Source organism: Macrobrachium nipponense, chromosome 42 (assembly GCF_015104395.2).
Source record: "Macrobrachium nipponense isolate FS-2020 chromosome 42, ASM1510439v2, whole genome shotgun sequence".
Lineage (NCBI taxonomy): Eukaryota > Metazoa > Arthropoda > Malacostraca > Decapoda > Palaemonidae > Macrobrachium > Macrobrachium nipponense.
This window is the reverse complement of record NC_061103.1, coordinates 32,739,370-32,763,193: the sequence shown is the minus strand read 5'-3', so window position 1 is coordinate 32,763,193 and position 23,824 is coordinate 32,739,370. Positions and strand designations below refer to the sequence as shown.

The window sequence follows — 23,824 nt, the reverse complement described above, 5'->3', positions numbered from 1 at the left end:
AGCGTTACTCACTTGTTTCTACATAGGCGTAATGCACAGATTATACCTCAATGATGTTTTCTTCTGGATAATAATATGTTCCTCTTGGTGAGTATGTGTGAAGCTACTAGACCGACGAACGTAAAAGAAATAACTGCAAGTCACTAAGTATAGGTAGTCAACCGTCACTCCAAAAATGGTCGGTTGAAATGGCGGTATCTGTGAACTATCGCTTTGTCTCGCTACTCTAACGAAAATGGTTGTCAAGATAAGTTCAGCGCTATTTTGGACTTTATGGTCTGCGATTTAAAAATTAATTTTAGTTTTTTTTTTATTGATTGTAAAGCGTATTTGTTTTTATAACTAATAAAGTGATTGTTATGACTTAATTTATGGATAATTAATTCTTAACAAATAACTGATCTATGTACGAAAAGTTGAGGTAAATCCCTAGTTCTCTGACACCACAGGCGACTGCAGCTACCAAATGTATCCAAGGTAATATTAGGGGACAGAACCATTTTTTGATTGGCTACATTTGGTTTCATCGCATTCAGTTCATTCATATGTAAAACAGGCTTAAGGTATATTCGTTATTACAGTATTATTAACTTACGCGTCGATCTATATGGGAAACGGTTATTAAAAAAAAAAAAACAGCAACACATGTTGAATATCGTTTTAAGCTGAAATCGATACACCTCTTAGTATCCAGGTTTTCAATAACTTTGATATTGAGTTACAGTACTATTTCATTTATATAAGCCAGTCATTCACGGTATCAAAATCACCACACTTGTTAAACCTGCGTAATCCCATTTACACAATCCTGCATAACTATAAACACAAGACTAAAAACGAAGACAATGATAAATTAAGAATATACAAATATTTTTTCTTATAGGTTAGATCTACCCATATATATATATATATATATATATATATATATATATATATCTATATATATGGGTAGATCTAAACCTATAAGAAAAATATTTGTATATTCTTAATTTATCATTGTCTTCGTTTTTAGTCTTGTGTTTATAGTTATGCAGGATTGTGTAAATGGGATTACGCAGGTTTAGCAAGTGTGGTGATTTTGATACCGTGAATGGCTGGCTTATATAAATGAAATAGTACTGTAACTCAATATTAATGTTATTGAAAACCTGGATACTACGAGGTGTATCGATTTCAGCTTAAAAAGATATTCAACATGTGTTGCTGTTTTTTTTTTCTTTAATAACTGTTTCCCATATAGATTGACGCGTAAGTTATTATATATATATATATATATATATATATATATATATATATATATATATATATATATGCAGCAGTTGGTTACAGCCAGATAGATAACCATTAAAGATGCAGCCAAATGCAGAATTAGCAGCAAAACTGGTCATCTAGCGGCAGTTTGTCATCAAACAATGAAATGAACCTGTTTTTTCCGCAGAAGTTACTCTTATTGCTGCCCTCCTGGCAGCACCAACTCTGAGTCTATTTCAAGGCTAATGTTTGTTGAAATGAATAATGGAGCAGACGACGTTTACCTCATACTATGTTTTTTTCCATCTGTCCATCCGCCTGTGGTGGTCGCGCATGGTAACACTGTGTCCTGAGCTTTAAATAGTTACTCTATGTGTAAGTTTTAGGTAATTAAAAGGATATTTGGGTGTACATTTGCAGCTGAAAAGTGTTTTAATAATTTACTGTATGCGAATTACACCGTTAATATACGAAATAGAATATTATTCAAAGCCCGGGATGCAGTGTTACCTGGCGCAAACACCACAGGCGGATGGACAATTACCTATTCATGGCGAATACGATTACTATTATTCTTGGCCAATCCATCACTAAAATTGCACTTCAAACTAATTCACACAATAGTCAACTTAACTCCATTTAGAGTACGCTGAAAATAGTGTAAGTGTTGGAAAGAAATACTTCAAATCATGTTGCTTGATATGGGTTTATTAAGATCTTCATTCACATCCATTTTGATTATACATGCACCACGCGCTGTCTATCGATATTACAAGAATACGTCAGGCTTTAATTACCCTTAAGAAGTAGACTGTTGTAGTAACACTGCAATGTTTATGCAATAGGTACTATTAATTCACTAGAACTTCATAGTTCCACTCCTTCAGTCACGGCTAAGGCAATGATTGGTTCAGTTGTATTTACAAAGAAATATTTTCTTTAAAGCGGCACTTCAATTTGCAAAATTTTCTTAAACTATTTCGATTCGATTCTTACTTCCACGCTTCCCTTTCTCCCGCACCTGATACACAATCTTTTTCATTATCTTCATTCAGTAACCAGTTCTTTCAACGCTAAAATGTCCTTTGTTTCCCCAATACCGCTAGCACTCCACTTATATTTCTATTGCCACAGACCTAAAAAAAATTACCTAGACTTAAGCTACCCGTTCTCGTCTGTTGTAGTGCTGATTGGTGTCGTCGTTGTTGTTGGATAAACGTACATGATAATCGTTTTGATTATGTAGATAATGAGTGTTTTGTCGTTGGATGGCGCCTTCGTCACAGGTGGATTTGAGATATCAAGTGTTTCTTGTGGTGCTGCTGCAGAAGTTCCACTCTCACTCGTGCTGTGTGAGAGTGAAAGTGACGAGAGATCCGTCATACTATTATTTCTTTCAATTGCAGAGGATGAGACGGTCCCTGATATGTTATACGACAAATTACTGTTGTTGATAGATGATACTGTTATTCCAGATATGTTAGTAATCAGAGAATTTGTGCTGTTTTTGTTCACTGAGGTTGCAAGAGATGTAACGGTACTTGCGCTTCCATTAAATACCATTGCTGACGGAGAGCTGACGCCTTGGGCAGTTGTGTTGCTTATGGCTAATGCATGTGTTCCAGTTGATGTAAGGCTTTCATTTGTGAATGGTGTCAGTGAGGCCTGAGTGTTGTTCGCGGTGTCAGCTGTTATGCTCAAATACGATGTGGAAAATGATGAATTATTTTTGGTTGGTGTATGTGTTGGTGAGGCTGTACTAATAGATGAATTATCAATGTTTGTTGAACTGTTTGTTGGTGAGGAAGCTGCGCTGACTATAGTAACATTAGATGTCTTTTCATGTGGGGTGCTGTGAGACGCGTTATTTCCGGCTGAAGTTTCTACCGTTGGCAATGAAGTTACTGTGGCGTTGCTCACTGACGAATTAACAAAGTCTGTTGAGCTTTTTGCTGGTGTGGAAGTTCTGCTAAATGTGGTAACATTGGCTGGTGACTTAGTTCCTGAGAAAGATGAGTAATTCCCAAATGGGAGATAAGTAGATGTCATAGTCCTACCTTCTGATACAGAGTTGTTACTGCTAATGTTGTTTGTAACAGCAGCAGTACTTGTTGCTAAAGAGGATTTGTTACTGAAACTTGTAAGAGGTGGTGATGTAGTATTTCCGAAGTTTGTTGGGGTCACCAATGATATTCCGGTTGTAGTATTGGGTGTGCTCGTGAGTGTTTTCTCACTGCTTAAGCTTAATAAGTTTCCTGTTGTAGGCAGAGAGGCAGTATTGAAAGGCAAAGATGTAATGTTTAAAGGCAAAGATGTAGTGTTGAAAGGCAGAGATGTGGTGTTGAAAGGCAAAGAAGTAGTGTTTAAAGGCAAAGATGTAGTGTTTAAAAGCAAAGATGTAGCGTTGAAAGGCAAAGATGTCGTGTTAAAAAGCAAAGATGTAGTGTTTAAAGGCAAAGATGTAGTGTTGACAGGCAAAGATGTAGTGTTGAAATGCAAAGATGTAGCATTGAAAGGCAAAAATGTAGTGTTTAAAGACAAGGATATAGTGTTTAAAGGCAAAGTTGTAGCACTGAAAGACAAAGATGTAGAATTGAAAGGCAAAGATGTAGTATTTAAAGGCAAAGATGTGTTTAAAAACAAAGTCGTAGTGTTGACAGGCAAATATGTAGTGTTTAAAGACAAGGATGTAGTGTTTAAAAGCAAAGCTGTAGCGTTTAAAGACAAGGATGTAGTGTTTAAAGGCAGAGCTGTAGTACTGAAAGGCAAAGATGTAGTTTTTAAAGACAAGGATGTAGTGTTTAAAGGCAGAGCTGTAGTACTGAAAGGCAAAGATGTAGTGTTTTAAAGACAAGGATGTAGAATTGAAAGGCAAAGATGTAGTGTTTAAAGACAAGGATGTAGTGTTGAAAGGCAAAGATGTAGTGTTGACAGGCAAAGATGAAGTGTTTAAAGGCAAATATGTAGTGTTTAAAAACAAAGATGTAGTGTTGAAAGGGAAAGATGTAGTATTCAAAGGCAAAGATGTAGTGTTGAACTGAATATAATCAGTGGATGAGAAACCAGTTGTGTATAAAGATGAGTTACTTGTTGTAGAGGATACTCTTCCCGCAAATACAGAAGTGTTGCTTATTGGTCTGCTGTTAATAGATGCTGACGTAAGTGAAAATAAGTTTCTTGATATTGTTTTATCAGCATAGCTTGTTTGAGTTGTAGATACAAAGCTGCTGTTGTTAAATGTTATGTTGTCTGTGGATGTTGACTGAGCTTTGGTCACTAAAGTGTTCTTGAATGTTGTGTTGTATGTGGATGGAGACTGAATTTTAGTTACTAAAGTAGTCTTATATGTTGAATCGCCAGTAGAGGGTAACTGATTTGTAAATGCTAAATCAGTATTGACTGTAACATTTTCATCAGCTGGAGATCTTGTTGGGGACATTAATGTGTTACCTGGTGTTATATATGTGCTGCTAACAGAACTTTTCGTTTCGTCTGCTTTAGATGGGTCTGTTGTGTCATTAGTCAGCGATACAGGTGAAAGGCTTGCAGCACTAGACAAGTTCTCTGTAGTTTCTGCATTTTTGGAGAACATCCCAGATGTTAAAGTAGTATTATTATTAAGTAGCTGAAATGTTTCTGTGTTATTGTGTTTAGTGGATTTCATACTTCCACTTTCTGTGGTGCTGCTGAATCTGTCTGTATCAGCTGAAGTTCTGCTGCTGAGTTCAGCTGTATAATTTGTGGATGGAGAGCTGTTATAGCCTACTGAAGGTGTTGAAGTGCTGGAAATGTTTGATGCTGGAAATGCTTCACCGAGGTTAAGAGATGGAGTTGTCATTTCTAGTGTGAACGCAGTAGTGTTGGCATTCATAAGTGGTGCAGTTAAAGAGTGGGTTCCTAGGACTGAAGTTTTAGTGTTCAGACTAGGAGCTGTTCTATTTGCAATAGAAGTGCCAGAATCAATACTACCCGAAGAGGGTACCTTTTCATTATTAGCGTCCCTTGTGGTAACACTCATACTATCTGTCATATCAGTTTTACCATTTTGGGATGGGGAAACTGGCACTGTTTCCTCTGTGGTTTTTATTGTGGTAATGTGGAAGGAAGATGCACGACTGGGTTCCCTCATATCAAGCGTTGTTTCACCTATTGTGTATGAAAAACTAGAATCTTCAGTGAGTGTCACTTTACTGGTATTAGTCCTAATGAAGTTGCTGCTTGTAGAGGTTATGTCTGTAGAGAATTGTATTTCATGAGTATTAGAGTTCTTAGAAGTAGTGTGTGTAGGATGTATTTCTGTTCTACTTTGAGTGGAGCTACTGTGCTTTGTATCAACATATGTTTGTGATGGCGATCGTTCGGTAGTTACTGGAATTTCATTGGGAGATATCATGCTGTGTTTACTTACATGTAAAGTAGTAGGTAGATTTGTCTTGGTTTCCATGAATGATATTGTGGTGCTCATGTTCTTTGGCGAGTCTGATGCAATGCCATTTGTAGTAGATTCATTGATATTATTGACTGGTACAGCAAATGTAGAGCTTGCTGTGGTTTTAGGTCTATTGGTAGTGTTTCCTGTTGTGACTGTGGGAGAATTTTCAACAGAACCTGTAAAGTTTTTGTTTGTTTCAAGTGATGATACTTCTCTATCTATACTAGAAGTCGTTAGCGTAATTATACTTGTACTTGGGGATGTTTTAGCCTCTGAGTTTGTTTCTTCTTCTTCTGGTAAAGTTGAAGTTAGCGCTGAGGATGAAGGCGACGTAATAGCAGCCACCTTTGTGGGCGTGACGTAGACAATAACTTGAACCGAGACTTCCACGTATATGGTTAAAATAGGTCTCAGGTACAAGGAAATGTTTTTGATGATACCCACTATATTGTTGATAGAGAACGTGATGTTTATCGGGGTTTGCTGCCACAACTGGCCTTCCAGTAGCGATAGCCTCTGGTAATTTGACTGCAGTTCTGCGTGAAGCTTTGACACCTGCTGAAGAGGACAGTCGCTTTCATTTCTGTAGCCTCTGTAGAGCCGTAGCAAAGACGAGGCAAGTTTTGCTGTTCGATTAACCAGTACCTCCAGATGCAGCAGTTCCTTGACAAGGTTTCTGCCGACTGATTCGGATATATTCTCCGAGGTTTTGAGAAGAGACAAGAGGCGGGTCGCCAGAGAGTCTAGTACCTCAGAGCTCTTGTTCAGTTGTCCAGCTAGCAAGGGCATGGCCGGGCGTAGATCATTTTCACAGCTTCCATTAACATCTGAAAAGATAGACACATAGAGGTAGAGAGGTTAAGTTTCTCTTGAAGTTGTGGTAAAAAAAGTTATATGAGCAGAGGAGAAGAAGCTGATATCCTCAATGATCATGAAAATAAGCGTCTGTGTTTTGTAAGATAGTACAGTGCTAGTTCTGAACATTTGCTCCTTATTTATGTTTTTTTTTTCTAAGCTACTGACGTATAAAGATCATTTAATGCTTTAAATACAGCATTTCACAGCTTTCAAGACTATGGATTATTAAGTTGGCCAGAATACTTAAAACTTAATTTAATCTTGATGTTTTATTTTTTATACCAATTGATCAGATTCACAGAGCGAGTTCTGTTCGCCATTATATTTCTTTTACCTTAGCTTTCATTTGTATCATTTTCAATAGATGGCATATTATTATTATCATCATTAACAATACTATTTTGAGGAAGCTTGCTTACCAATTCCAAATATGTGAACTCAATAATAATAATAATGATAATAATAATAATAATATATGGTAATGAAGAACAGTAGGAGAAGGAAAACCTACCTAAGTATGGCATGGATAGACTATAAGAAAGCCTTCGACATGATACCACACACATGGCTGATAGAATGCCTGAAAATATATGGGGCAGAGGAAAACACCATCAGCTTCCTCAAAAATACAATGCGCAACTGGAATACAATACTTACAAGCTCTGGAATAAGACTAGCAGAGGCTAATATCAGAAGAGGGATCTTCCAGGGCGACTCACTGTCCCCACTACTCTTCGTAGTAGCCATGATTCCCATGACAAAAGTACTACAGAAGATGGATGCCGGGTACCAACTCAAGAAAAGAGGCAACAGAATCAACCATCTGATGTTCATGGACGACATCAAGCTGTATGGTAAGAGCATCAAGGAAATAGATACCCTAATCCAGACTGTAAGGATTGTATCTGGGGACATCAGGATGGAGTTTGGAATAGAAAAATGCGCCTTAGTCAACATACAAAAAGGTAAAGTAACGAGAACTGAAGGGATAAAGCTACCAGATGGGAGCAACATCAAACACATAGATGAGACAGGATACAAATACCTGGGAATAATGGAAGGAGGGGATATAAAACACCAAGAGATGAAGGACACGATCAGGAAAGAATACATGCAGAGACTCAAGGCGATACTCAAGTCAAAACTCAATGGAGGAAATATGATAAAAGCCATAAACACATGGGCAGTGCCAGTAATCAGATACAGCGCAGGAATAGTGGAATGGACGAAGGCAGAACTCCGCAGCATAGATCAGAAAACCAGGAAACATATGACAATACACAAAGCACTACACCCAAGAGCAAATACGGACAGACTATACATAACACGAAAGGAAGGAGGGAGAGGACCACTAAGTATAGAGGACTGCGTCAACATTGAGAACAGAGCACTGGGGCAATATCTGAAAACCAGTGAAGACGAGTGCTAAGAGTGCATGGGAAGAAGGACTAATAAAAGTAGACGAAGACCCAGAAATATACAGAGACAGGAGAATGACAGACAGAACAGAGGACTGGCACAACAAACCAATGCACGGACAATACATGAGACAGACTAAAGAACTAGCCAGCGATGACAATTGGCTGTGGCTACAGGGGAGGGGAGAGCTAAAGAAGGAAACTGAAGGAATGATAACAGCGGCACAAGATCAGGCCCTAAGAACCAGATATATTCAAAGAACGATAGACGGAAATAACATCTCTCCCATATGTAGGAAGTGCAATACGAAAAATGAAACCATAAACCACATAGCAAGCGAATGCCCGGCACTTGCACAGAACCAGTACAAAAAGAGGCATGATTCAGTGGCAAAAGCCCTCCACTGGAGCCTGTGCAAGAAACATCAGCTACCTTGCAGTAATAAGTGGTATGAGCACCAACCTGAGGGAGTGACAGAAAACGATCACGCAAAGATCCTCTGGGGACTATGGTATCAGAACGGATAGGGTGATACGTGCAAACAGACCAGACGTGACGTTGATTGACGAAGTCAAGAAGAAAGTATCACTCATTGATGTCGCAATACCATGGGACACCAGAGTTGAAGAGAAAGAGAGGGAAAAAATGGATAAGTATCAAGATCTGAAAATAGAAATAAGAAGGATATGGGATATGCCAGTGGAAATCGTACCCATAATCATAGGAGCACTAGGCACGATCCCAAGATCCCTGAAAAGGAATCTAGAAAAACTAGAGGCTGAAGTAGCTCCAGGACTCATGCAGAAGAGTGTGATCCTAGAAACGGCACACATAGTAAGAAAATTGAGGATTCCTAAGGAGGCAGGATGCAACCCGGAACCCCACACTATAAATACCACCCAGTCGAATTGGAGGACTGTGATAGAGCAAAAAAAAAAATAAATAAATAAAAAGATAAATAATAAATTAAATAAATCACTAATAATAATAAATAAATAATAATAATAATAATAATAATAATAATAATAATAATAATAATCAGATGAGAAAGAAAGATAATCGATAAGTATCCAGACCTGAAAATAGAAATAAGAAGGATATGGGGTATGCCAGTGGAAATTGCACCCATAATCTTAGGAACACTTAGCACGATCCCAAGATCCCTGAAAAGGAACCTGGAAAATCTACTAGATACCGAAGTAGCCCCCGGACTCATGCAGAAGAGTGTGCTCCTAGAAACAGCGTACATAATGAGAAAAGTGATGGACTCCTAAGGAGGCAGGATGCAACCCGGAACCCCACACTGTAAAAACCACCCAGTCGAATAGGGTGACTATGATAGACCAAAATATATTAATAATGATTTTAATGGCTTTCTCCGCGTTAGAGATTTTTTGATGGATCACTTCATCATAATATTATTCTTTATTAACTTACTTAACAGTTCGGGCAGATGAAAGATATAGAGACCTTAGGTATTGACGTAGATGTTTAACTTTCATTCGAATGATAATATTGGCGGACATCAATTTTCATATTAGTTTTTAATGAGAAGTGTGTGTTACTTGATGTCTCTCTCTCTCTCACTCACTGCCTTTGAATGGAAGACCTTGTAAATCTCTCTCTCATTCTTTGGCTGTGTGTCGAAGGTAATTTACTTTCAGTGAGTGTCTGTTAAGAATTTTTTTTTTTTTTTTTTTTTTTTTTAGGGACCTGTAGCTGCCTTAAATATAAGGAAATTGAAAAATGCTCAGGTCTCAATGGATAATTAGGTTCGTTGGCGAAATCAACATGGAGGAAAAACACACATATATAAATATGAGAAAATAAATAAATATATATATATATGTGTATATATATCATATATATAGTATATATATATCATTATATATATATATGCTATATATATATATATATATATATATATATATATATATATATATATATATATATATATGTGTGTGTGTGTGTGTCTGTGTGTGTGTGTGTACTATATGTATATTATATTATATATATATATATATATATACGATATTATATATATATATATAAGCGAATACCACGGGAAAATGATAGTCAGAAATCCAAGCGCTTTCGTCTTTATTCAGACATCGTCAAGGAGCTACTAAAGTACAATTGGAGAGGAAGGCCTCAGGTACAAACAAGATCAGGAATACCAGATGGTTAATTATCAAAAGGGTAAAAATTAAAAGAGGATAATCCAAGATTATCGGATATCACACGGTCACAAACTTAAACAGATTCTGGACCCTAACCGAAATTACAAAGTATCTTTACAGTCCAAAACATGTAAAATCTGATTATATTAATATTGTTGCTTATATTTATCTACAACTTTTTTCATTATGAAAGCATCAAGTTTAAATAAACCAAGACTTAAATTTAGAACATTCTATTATTTTGATTTGATAAAACAAGATTCAATGATATTCCTTTTAACTGTGTCATTACATGGGACTAAGGCTCTTGCTTGACTCCAGTTAATAGGATGGTCTAAATCTCTCATATGTACAAATAATGCATTCGATATTTGCCCAGTTCTCACAGAATATTGATGTTGCTTGAGACGCTGTGAAAGAGATTTGCTGGTCTGTCCGTAATAGACTTTATCACACTTTTTGCAAGGAATTTCATATATGCAGCCTGGAAGATCTTTAGGAGAATTTTTGATTACTAAACTCTTGACATTAATATTACTGAAAACAACATTTATGTTAAAAAGCTTTAAAATTATAGGAATATCTAAAAACCTTTCATCATAAGGTAATTTTAGAATGTTATGCTTACTAAATTCAAGTTTGTCATTAGTTGAATAATATTAATGTCAAGAGTTTAGTAATTAAAAATTCTCCTAAAGATCTTCCAGGCTGCATATATGAAATTCCGTGCAAAAAGTGTGATAAAGTCTTATTACGGACAGACCGGCAAATCTCTTTCACAGCGTCTCAAGCAACATCAATATTCTGTGAGAACTGGGCAAATATCGAATGCATTATTTGTACATATGAGAGATTTAGACCATCCTATTAACTGGAGTCAAGCAAGAGCCTTAGTCCCATGTAATGACACAGTTAAAAGGAATATCATTGAATCTTGTTTTATCAAATCAAATAATAGAAATGTTCTAAATTTAAGTCTTGGTTTTATTTAAACTTGATGCTTTCATAATGAAAAAAGTTGTAGATAAATATAAGCAACAAAATTAATATATTCAGTTTTTACATGTTTTGGACTGTAAAGATACTTTGTAATTTCGGTTAGGGTCAGAATCTGTTTAAGTTTGTGACCGTGTGATATCCGATAATCTTGGATTATCCCCTTTTAATTTTTACCCTTTTGATAATTAACCATCTGGTATTCCTGATCTTGTTTGTACCTGAGGCCTTCCTCTCCAATTGTACTTTAGTAGCTCCTTGACGATGTCTGAATAAAGACGAAAGCGCTTGGATTTCTGACTATCATTTTCCCGTGGTATTCGCTTATTTATGAAGTCACGTGCATCTACTGTGATATTTTAAGCATAATGGAAACCACACGCAACTTCTACGCCTTTTCTTTGAATTTTCCGAGCCTTGTTCTCTTCGTGACATCCTTCTGTAATGCTCTTATCATCGCTCACAAACTGAAACTCCGACTCAACTTTCTACGGAAGTGCATGAACGAGCCAGTGATGCCAAGTCGATTTTACCAGTGAGAATTCTTCGCCTAGCAGAGCGACCTTTCGACGAGTTTCAACGCATCATACTTCAGAAACACATCGACATCACAAAAGTGGAAGTAGATGATGCGTTCCCCGCGTTACCAACTTTATGAAAGCAGAAACGGTTATAGCTTTAATCAGACGGTTCCTGTCGATTGGAAGAATCGGATGCTGGATTATTGCTACGGAAAATTGAGAAAGTGCTGCAACCGTCTTGAAAGGAAGCTCCAAGTCAAGCTGAAAAATCTTATTGCTGAAAGCGACTGGACTAAGCATGCCAACGTGGACTTCATGATTAATTTATCTGACAAACCAGTGGATAGTGCTACGACAGCGGCTTTGGGATATGGGTTAAGCTTTGGTGTATTTAATGGTAACCTGGACTGTGTCGACATCTCAAAATCCTTTTGTTATTTAGAAAAATTGAATCAAAACCTATGCCCTGATATCAATATTTGTAAAGGTATTGTGTATGGTGCTATGAGTAAACCTTCTCCCCCTAATGTACCCGTGAGATTTCTCCAGGCTTTTAAGAAAATTAAAGAAGACGAAACAGTGAAGGTGACAAAAGCAGATAAATCTAATACAGTGGTAATAATGAATAAAAGTGACTATATAAGTAAAATAATGACATTGCTAAATGACACTGATACTTATACGAAACTGAGGTCTGACCCTACACAGACAGTTAATTCCATTTTAATAAACAAATTAAATCCATTTTGAAGGGCTTGGACCATTTAATTAAACAATTTACACCGCAATGCGCCTCCCTACCTTACATGTATGGTTTAGTCAAGACACATAAAATCAATAACCCTATCAGACCAATCATTAGTTCAGTGGGCTCAGTTACGTATAATTTATCTAAATGGCTTGTAAAAATTCTTACTCCTTTGGTAGGAAATATTTCTAACACGAATGTTAAAAACAATGTTGATTTTATAAACAAATTGAATAGTTTAAATTTGAATTATGATTTTAATATGGTTAGTTTTGATGTTGTCTCTTTATTTACAAAAGTGCCTGTAGATGACTTACTTGAATATTTGGAAGAGGAATTAGAGCGTCATGACATTCCCTTAAGTGTAGCAAATCTCATTAGTCTCATAAGGTTATGTATCAAAGATAGTAAATTTTGTTTCAATGGGGAATTTTTTGTACAAAAGTTTGGCATGGCTATGGGTAATCCCTTATCTCCTGTCCTTAGCAATATTTACATGGAATTTTTTGAGACAAAAAAACTCTTACAAGAATTTTGCCCCAAAAAGTTATTTGGTTTAGGTACGTGGATGATATCTTCTGTATTTGGCCAGTTCACAAAAACCTCCAGGAATTCCTTAATAATCTCAATAATTTAGTCCCTTCTATAAAATTTACTGTAGAGGAAGAAAGAAATTGTAATTTGAATTTTCTTGATGTAACTGTCCATAGAAATGATAGAAATTTCACCTTTTCAGTCTTTCGAAAATCAACTAATATTGCCTCTTTTGTTCATTACTACTCCAATCACCATCAAAATGTTAAATTCTCTGTTTTTTTCTGGGATGTTCCCAAGGGCTTTACGTGTCTGTAGCCCGCAGTTTATTGACGCTGAAATTAAAAACTATTTTATGATATGCATTGAAACTTAAATACCCAAGGACTTTTGTAGAGTGGCATGGAAAAGAGCTAGAAAAACATTTTATTCAACTAATGACAAACTTGAATTTAGTAAGCATAACATTCTAAAATTACCTTATGATGAAAGGTTTTTAGATATTCCTATAATTTTAAAGCTTTTTAACATAAATGTTGTTTTCAGTAATATTAATGTCAAGAGTTTAGTAATTAAAAATTCTCCTAAAGATCTCCAGGCTGCATATATGAAATTCCTTGCAAAAAGTTTGTGATAAAGTCTATTACGGACAGACCAGCAAATCTCTTTCACAGCGTCTCAAGCAACATCAATATTCTGTGAGAACTGGGCAAATATCGAATGCATTATTTGTACATATGAGAGATTTAGACCATCCTATTAACTGGAGTCAAGCAAGAGCCTTAGTCCCATGTAATGACACAGTTAAAAGGAATATCATTGAATCTTGTTTTATCAAATCAAATAATAGAAATGTTCTAAATTTAAGTCTTGGTTTATTTAAGATGCTTTCATAATGAAAAAAGTTGTAGATAAATATAAGCAACAAAATTAATATAATCAGTTTTTACATGTTTTGGACTGTAAAGATACTTTGTAATTTCGGGTAGGGTCAGAATCTGTTTAAGTTTGTGACCGTGTGATATCCGATAATCTTGGATTATCCCCTTTTAATTTTTACCCTTTTGATAATTAACCATCTGGTATTCCTGATCTTGTTTGTACCTGAGGCCTTCCTCTCCAATTGTACTTTAGTAGCTCCTTGACGATGTCTGAATAAAGACGAAAGCGCTTGAATTTCTGACTATCATTTTCCCGTGGTATTCGCTTATTTATGAAGTCACGTGCATCTACTGTGATTTTTTAAGCTATATATATATATATATATATATATATATATATATATATATATATATATATATATAGTACTATTCTGCGTCCCTAATCTTACCAACAGCAAAACAGCAGAAACAGCCTTTCCCTCGACACCCGCGTCTAGTGACGTTCCCGCGAAGACAGTCCTCCACCTGTGCGACGCAGTAGCCGCCCTTCTCTCTGCACGACCTCTTCGCCTGGCAACGCCCGGGGCTGCAACATTTGCAATCTCCACCCTCGCAGGCGTTCTTGACGATTCTCTCCGTGGGCGCGCAACTCTCTTTGCAGGAGCCTCCGAGTCGTTGGCACTTTTTGGTCTTCGTCGAAGACTGGCAGCCTTTGGGGATTCAAGGAGTTATTATAATTATTGTTATTGTTATTGGTTACGTATCCCCGATATTACAGCAATTATTATAATAGGTTAAGTATCCCCGATAATATCTTTGCAGTAAGTTATGTATCCTCAATATTACTATTGTTATTATTATAGTTTAGGTATTCCCAATATTATTGTGATTATTATTTATTTTTCAATAGTAAACTGCAATATTATTACTATTATTTCTCATTTAATAGGTGATGCAATCCTATTATTACTATTTCGTTGTCTATAGGTTGAGTATCCCGAGAATTATTATTATCCTTTTTATCATTATTTCGATAGGTTGTGTATCCCCGATATTATTAATACTCCTCTTTCAGTTGGATATGTATCCCCTTTATTATTATTATTATTATTATTATTATTATTATTATTATTATTATTATTATTATTTCTTTTACAAGAGCTTATGCATATCCAAATTATTATTATTTCAATAGGATATGTATTTTCAATATCATGACTATTAATAGTGGTAGTTCTTTTTCAGTAGGTTATGTATACCCAATACAGCTTCCCTTTTGCCCCATATTTCATATTTATAAAGCAAGACGTCCAGTTTCCTTGATAATTATTACTCTACTAATAATAGAATACATGACATGAGAGAGAGAGAGAGAATTTGTTGTAGGTGAAACTCACTCGACTGGACGCAGCAGAAGCAACCGTTTCCTCGGCATCCCTTTTGAATAATGTTGCCAGATGTACATTCTTCTCCTTTGCCGACGCAAACTCCACCTTTCTTGAGACACGACTTCTTCGCCTTGCAAGGCTTCGGTCTGCAACACTTGCACTTGGCGCCCTTGCACCCGTTTTGAACGAGGCTTTCACCAGCGGAGCATTTTTCCTTACAGGTCCCGCCTTTCAGTCGGCATTTTTTCTTGGCTGATAATGTACAGGCTGGCCATAGGGATCGGGATGAAATATTACAGGAAATCTATTAAGGCTTAAATTTTCTCTTGGAAAGTTACTGTTTATTCAGTCAAGATGTCACTTTGGGAAGGTTTAGTCTAAAATTCTTTGAAACGCATTATTATTTAAAAGATCATTCTTATGCCTAAATACTTCTGTGCTAAAGTAATGAAAATGACGTCAATTATATGATTATAAGCTGGTTCACTTAAGGTAGATTCTTGGGTGAGCCCTATGCCTACGAGACGTTTGTTTGGCGGCCGCTGTTTGGCTGGGAGCTGCCTACCTCCCGGTACCAGCCAATCAGCGGCCGCCAAACAAACGTCTCGTAAGCATATGGGCTCATCCAAGAATCCACCTTAAGTGAACCAGCTATAGTAAGCAAATAACCTTCATGGATATAAAATATGCTTGCAAATGAATGACTAAACAAATAAATCTTTTAGGATATGCTGATTCTCAATCATTCAACTCAACATTGGTTTCATTCGCCCTGTTTGAGATATTTCTCTAAAATTTTGAATGTAGCTTCTTTTTTCTCTCTGTCATCAATATGATGAGCAAGAGGAAGTAAAGAAATAGATAAATTTTACTGATAAGGTTTTGCAAACTCACCTTGGAGGCAGCAAACGCAATCTTTGGTGAGGCATTTCCCGCCAATGGCCTTCGTGGAACATTTGGATTTAGAACTGCGACATTTCCCTCCAGCTCTCCTGCATTCAGGGGTTGTTTTGACGCATTTTCCCTTCTTTTTCTTTTTCTTGGCTTTGTTTTTAGGTCTTACCTCGAAACCTACAGTCATCACTGTCCCGCCTTTATTCTTGGTTTTCTTTTTAGGTTTAGACTCAAAGCCAACTGTCATCACTTTCCCGCCTTTCTTCTTCTTATTGGTTTCCTTCAGGTGAATTTTGCGAGCTTTCTTCTCTGTCTTGAGATGATCTTTCTTTTGTTTTGATTTCTTTTCTCCTTGTTCTTTCTTTGTTACTTTCTTCGTAACTTTCTTCCTTGACCCTTCTTTCTCTTTCCGCCTTTTCTTTTTCTTCCTTTTCCTTGTTTTTGTCGCAACTTTTCTTCTTCTAATCGCGTTCTTGTTTTGTAAACGATTCTTCTTCTTCTCCGAGTGCTTGACTTCCACGAATCTCTCACCTGTGGCTTTACCATCACCCGACACTCTGTTCCGTTTCCTTTCAGTCATAGTATTTTTCGTTATATTTGATCTTTTTTCGTTTACTGAAGACTGTTTTGCATCTTGCATGTCAAACTCATTCTCCCGTGACCTTTTCTCGCGTCTCCCACTATCTCCTTTAACCCTTTCTGACCCTGAAAGATTAGAACTGCCATGAACTCTCTGGGTGAAGTAGCTTCTCCTGTTTACTGCGCTTTCGAGTTAAAGTAGACCAACCTGCGCAGTCTAACATTACTTAACGCCCACCTTTTTTCAAATATCCCGTTCGCCCGTCATCCCAGACTGGTCTCATATCATACTTATTATCCCAAGTGGCACCACTCATAGAACCGTGAAACTAAATTTTATGGAAATTTCTTGCATTCCAGCATCTTGAAATAACCGCAGCTCTTTAGTGAACCAAATGATATATTTTCTATGTAAAAAAAAAAAAAGATACTGGGAAATACACATTAGAATAGATGTCTTCCAGAATATTCAGAACGTTACTCCAGGAGTTAATGACATGCATTCAGACATTAATTAATAACTATACAAACAAGTAAAAAATGCGCCAAAGTTTCTTCAGCGCAGTCAAGTTTTCTGTACAGAGCATAATCCTATACGAATGCAGCCCATGAAACTTTCAACCAAGGCCCAGTGGTGGCCTACCCTATAGCGTTGCTAGACACACAATCATGCCAAACTTTAACCTTTTAATAACCACTGAGGCTAGAGGGCTGCAGTTTGGTATGTTTGATGACTGGAGGGTGGATGATCAATATGATCTGCAGCCGTCTAGCCTCAATAGTTTTTTAGAATCTCTGGGCGGACAGAAAAAGTGCTGACGGACAGACAAAGCCGGCGCAAAAGTTTTCTTTTCAGAAAACTAAAAAGGGGCCAACCAGATGGACCAAATAGGGGCCGACAGGAGGGACTAAAATTATAAACACTGAGGTCGAAATTAAGTATTGTTCGTCGAATGAGCAGCAGCTGAAGTTCTGAAGTTTGAGTTTAAGAAAACTTCCTCAGTTCCCGCTTAGCGCCGCCGTTAAAGTAATCACAAGCATGTAGGACTAATCTATACAGATAATAATTCAATCGTTTCTTTCCTTGCTAAGAAAATTCAAGTTAAATCATCAAACTTATATAGTTACGTACTTCTCCATCTGAGGCAGCAGAAGCGTTTGACGCCGCAGTCGACTCCTCCAAGAGGTTGTATACAATCTTCTCTTATTGACTCGTCCGCGCAGTACCCTCTCAGTTCTGCGCACGCGGGAAAAGACTTTGGATCTTCTGTCTTTATTTTGCTTGGCTGAACAAAGAAAATTATTATTATTATTATTAGTTCCAGAAAAATGCGCCTATTGACACTTGACGTTGTAAGCAGCTTTTGTAAAATGATGTGCTAAGTGACTGAAGAAAGTTAATACTGCAGTTAATGTTTTGTCTTTGCGAAGACGTCTTCAGGATCAAATCGTTACTGAATAACAAAGAAAAATAGCTGCATTTTTAATATACAAAGGGCCAGGCAGTGTTCGAACTGTCATGCATATATTATGATAAAATACATTATAGAATTTATGCCGTAGTACAAGCGCTGGTATACCTATGAATGAAGTCATACAGCCATAAAAGGAAAATTGAGAGTAAAAGATTGCAAAGGAGTGAAATGGGGAAAAACTCGCCGTTGCACCGTGAAACAATTATTAGGAGAGGGTAGGACAGTAAGATGGAAGAGAGAGTATGAATGGCGGTAGAGTAAAAGAAGTGAAAGTGGTTGCAGCTATGGGCCTAAGGAACACTACGAAGAGCTATAAAATGCCTCACGTGTCCGATTCTCAAGATGGAATCCTGCAAGGAGAAGATCAGCATCAAGGCGACGAAGAAACTGGCTCCAAGGGTAAGGACGGCTCTCGACCTCCAGCTCCTCCTCCAACTCTCTCCCTCGAGGATCATCTTGGAAAGGGCATAGGCCTAGGCCGGACGTTTCATTTCAGGAAAGGGAACTTCCGGCATTCTTATCGGCCATTGTTGCCTGCAAAGGGAGTACTTGACATTTCTGATAGTCATCAAGCTATTGTTACGTAAATATCATCCGAATATATATATATATATATATATATATATATATATATATATATATATATATATATATATATATATATATGATCATAAGCGTAAAGGCACTTGTTTACCTAAATACTAATAAATAAATATTTAAAGTAGTTATAGTAGGTAAATTGTTCTAAAACAATCACACACACACATATATGTATATATATATATATATATATATATATATATATATATATATATATATATATATATATATATATATATATATATATATAGTTAATAATATTAATAGGCACGATCCCAAGATCGTGCCTATTTTATTATTATTATTATTATATTATTATTATTATTATTATTATTATTATTATTCTGTTAAAGAATAATAATAATAATATGTTATTATTATTATTATTTCTTTAATAGAATAATATAATAATAATAATAATAATAATAATAATAATAATAATAATAATAATAATAATAATAATAATAATAATAAGAATGATAGTATAGTATAGTATAGTATAGTATAGTATAGTATAGTATAGTATAGTATAGTATAGTATAGTATAGTATATTTGTTTGTCCTTATTTGTTACAAATTCATAAAATAAGCAGAAAATTCGCCGAAGCAATTTAATGCTTATATGGCGATAACATAAAGCAAGTTTACTGGTTTTACATAAAAGTTATACAGACTTACAAGCTAAAACACAGACATAAAATACAAAAGAAGACAAGTCCAGTTTGCAACACAAAAAGCATTTATACAAATGCCAATAAAATAGCAATAATAATAATAATGGTCGTGCCTATTATTATTATTATTTTTCTTTAATAGAATAATAATAATAATAATAATAAAATAATAATAATAATAATAATAATAATAAATAATAATAATAATAATAATAATAATAATAATAATACCTTATTAAAGGTAATGGCTACTTCAGCAGCGTTACACTTGTAGAGATTCTTCTCTATTTTGCGAATAGCGGCTTTTTCAGTGCTACTTAAACAGGCTAGTAGTTTATCTGTAAAATTCAAATATATACACCTATTTTGACCCTGTATTTTACCATGACTTCTATAGGCGCTCTACTAGCCTGTTTAAGTAGCACTGAAAAAGCCGCTATTCGCAAAATAGAGAAGAATCTCTACAAGTGTAACGCTGCTGAAGTAGCCATTACCTTAATAAAGTATGCTTGAGAGAGGGTCTGCTTCCTAAGTACAATAATAATAATAATAATAATAATAATAATAAGCACGATCCCAAGATCGTGCCTATTATTATTATTATTATTATTATAATTATTATTATTATTATTATTATTATTATTATTATTATTATTATTCTATTAAAGAATAGTAAATAATAATAATAATAATAATAATAATAATAATAATAATAATAATAATAATAATAATAATAATATTAATAATAATGATAATAATAATATAAATAAATAAGCACGATCCCAAGATCGTGCTATTATTATTATTATTATATTATTATTATTATTATTATTATTATTATTATTGTTGTTATTTTATTATTATTATTATTATATTATTATTATTATTATTATTATTCTATTAAAGAATAATAATAATAATAATAATAATAATAATAATAATAATAATAATAATAATAATAATAATAATAATAATAATAATAATAATAATAATAATAATAATAAAGCCTTCGACATGATACCACACACATGGCTAATAGAATCCCTGAAAATATATGGGGCAGAGGAAAACACCATCAGCTTCCTCAAAAATACAATGCGCAACTGGAATACAATACTTACAAGCTCTGGAATAAGACTAGCAGAGGTTAATATCAGGAGAGGGATCTTCCAGGGAGACTCACTGTCCCCGCTACTCTTCGTAGTAGCCATGATTCCCATGACAAAAGTACTACAGAAGATGGATGCCGGGTACCAACTCAAGAAAAGAGGCAACAGAATTAACCATCTGATGTTCATGGACGACATCAAGCTATATGGTAAGAGCATCAATGAAGTAGATACCCAAATCCAGACTGTAAGGATTGTATCTGGGGACATCAGGATGGAGTTTGGAATAGAAAAATGCGTCTTAGTCAACATACAAAAGGGCAAAGTAACAAGAACTGAAGGGATAAAGCTACCAGATGGGAGCAATATCAAACACATAGATGAGACTGGATACAAATACCTGGGAATAATGGAAGGAGGGGATATAAAACACCAAGAGATGAAGGACACGATCAGGAAAGAATATATGCAGAGACTCAAGGCGATACTCAAGTCAAAACTCAACGGCCGAAATATGATAAAAGCCATAAACACATGGGCAGTGCCAGTAATCAGATACAACGCATGAATAGTGGAATGGACGAAGGCAGAACTCCGCAGCATAGATCAGAAAACCAAGAAACATATGACAATACACAAAGCACTACACCCAAGAGCAAATACGGACAGACTATACATAACACGAAAGAAAGGAGGGAGAGGACTACTAAGTATAGAGGACTGCGTCAACATCGAGAACAGAGCACTGGGGCAATATCTGAAGACGAGTGGCTAAAGAGTGCATGGGAAGAAGGACTAATAAAAGTAGACGAAGACCCAGAAATATACAGAGACAGGAGAATGGCAAACAGAACAGAGGACTGGCACAACAAACCAATGCACGGACAATACATGAGACAGACTAAAGAACTAGCCAGCGATGACACGTGGCAATGGCTACAGAGGGGAGAGCTAAAGAAGGAAACTGAAGGAATGATAACAGCGGCACAAGATCAGGCCCTAAGAACCAGATATATTCAAAGAACGATAGACGGAAATAACATCTCTCCCATATGTAGGAAGTGCAATACGAAAAATGAAACCATAAACCACATAGCAAGCGAATGTCAGGCACTTGCCCAGAACCAGTACAAAAAGAGGCATGATTCAGTGGCAAAAGCCCTCCACTGGAGCCTGTGCAAGAAACATCAGCTACCTTGCAGTAATAAGTGGTACGAGCACCAACCTGAAGGAGTGATAGAAAACGATCAGGCAAAGGTCCTCTGGGACTATGGTATCAGAACAGATAGGGTGATATGTGCAAATAGACCAGACGTGTGACGTTGATTGACAAAATCAAGAGGAAAGTATCACTCATTGATGTCGCAATACCATGGGACACCAGAGTTGAAGAGAAAGAGAGGGAAAAAATGGATAAGAATCAAGATCTGAAAATAGAAATAAGAAGGATATGGGATATGCCAGTGGAAATCGTACCCATAATCATAGGAGCACTATATAGGCACGATCCCAAGATCCCTGAAAAGGAATCTAGAAAAACTAGAGGCTGAAGTAGCTCCAGGACTCATGCAGAAGAGTATGTTCCTAGAAACGGCACACATAGTAAGAAAAGTGATGGACTCCTAAGGAGGCAGGATGCAACCCGGAACCCCACACTATAAATACCACCCAGTCGATTGGGGGACTGTGATAGAAAAAAAAATCAATAATAATAACAATAGCTTATTATTATTATTATTATTATTATTATTATTATTATTCCATTAAATAATAATAATAATAATAATAATAATAATAATAATAATAATAATAATAATAATAATAATAATAATAATAATAGGCACGATCCCTAGATCCCTGAAAAGGAATCTGGAAAAACTAGAGGCTGAAGTAGCTCCAGGACTCATGCAGAAGAGAGTGATCCTAGAAACGGCGCACATAGTAACAAGAGTGATGGACTCCTAAGGAGCCAGGATGCAACCCGGAACCTCACACTATAAATACCATCCAGTCGAATAGGAGGACTGTGATAGAAAAAAATAAATAAATAAAAAAAATAAAATAATAATAATAATAATAATAATAATAATAAAATAATAATAAGAAGAAGAAGAAGAAGAAGAAGAAGGATATGGGATATGCCAGTGGAAATTGTACCCATAATCATAGGAACACTAGGCACGATCCCAAGATCCATGAAAAGGTATCTAGAAAAACTAGAGGCTGAAGTAGCTCCAGGACTCATGCAGAAGAGTGCGATCCTAGAAACGGCGCACATAGTAACAAGAGTGATGGACTCCTAAGGAGCCAGGATGCAACCCGGAACCCCACACTATAAATACCATCCAGTCGAATTGGAGGACTGTGATATAAAAAAAAAAAAATAATAATAATAATAACATCAACATGTTCTAAGCTAATTTAAGGTTTATGATATTTGACCTACAATAACTTTTTCAACCATCCTTGTCGCCCGCAAAATTGCTAATATCCTTAATCATATAATTGTAGGTACACTATATTTTTGGCACTAACATGTTATATCACTTAGTATATCATCATAAAATCCAACGTCGTGCTTTATCCTCCACAAATCTCAACTCCCCGTAAGCCTTTCTCCTCATAATTCTCATCCAAGTAGGTCTAGGTTTTCCATCTTCTGATGCCACATAATCCCAACTGACAGTGGTATTAACTTTGTACCTCAGCTCGAACTTTCTCTCTCTCTCTCTCTCTCCTCTCTCTCTCTCTCTCTCTCTCTCTCTCTCTCTCTTACACACACACACACACACACTTAACTCTCCAACAAGTACAAAGTTAAGGCTACTTTAAAAGAACGATAGTAAAATATTTTAGAAATGATCGAAAATAGCGGTTAATCAGTCACTATATCTTTACTTTCGTTTGTTACATTATATTAACCAACTGCAAAACAAGAAAATATTTCGCACGTACCTTCACCCATTAATTACTTTAATGAGAATATCGTAAGGAAGAGAAAAAAAAATCACTGAAATAAATAAAAGTTAGAATTTTCCCGCGTCAACATCCATCCTTATTATAGTCCAGCGATTATTGTAAACAATGGCTATTGGTCACGTTCCATGCGCACAAATCACTCCAAACATCATCGTTCGTAGAACGACATCCCTCACTATTGGCACCGTTCACTGCACTGAAATAGGAAGCCATTCGGTCAAGTTATGGTGCTGCCAACCTATTATTTCCCCCGTGACATTTCTAGGTTAGGGTAACGGCCGTAAATTACACCGCAACATGAGCCAA

General features: G+C 35.9%; 2 protein-coding genes across 2 annotated transcripts; both read right to left on the bottom strand.

The window, feature by feature from the left end:
• Positions 1 to 2,412: 2,412 nt before the first annotated feature.
• LOC135213321 (uncharacterized) lies at positions 2,413 to 3,300 on the bottom strand. Its single transcript, XM_064247301.1, has one exon. It carries the CDS (start codon positions 3,298 to 3,300, stop codon positions 2,413 to 2,415), a length of 888 nt encoding a protein of 295 aa, XP_064103371.1.
• On the bottom strand, positions 2,756 to 23,824 carry LOC135213060 (uncharacterized). Its single transcript, XM_064246899.1, has 7 exons — positions 23,495 to 23,824; positions 18,483 to 18,690; positions 17,814 to 17,967; positions 16,103 to 16,807; positions 15,218 to 15,475; positions 14,270 to 14,530; positions 2,756 to 6,510 (listed from the first exon to the last, which is right to left on the bottom strand). The coding sequence occupies exons 2-7, from the start codon at positions 18,609 to 18,611 to the stop codon at positions 3,677 to 3,679; spliced, it is 4,341 nt and encodes a 1,446-aa protein (XP_064102969.1). The 5' UTR covers positions 18,612 to 18,690; positions 23,495 to 23,824; the 3' UTR covers positions 2,756 to 3,676.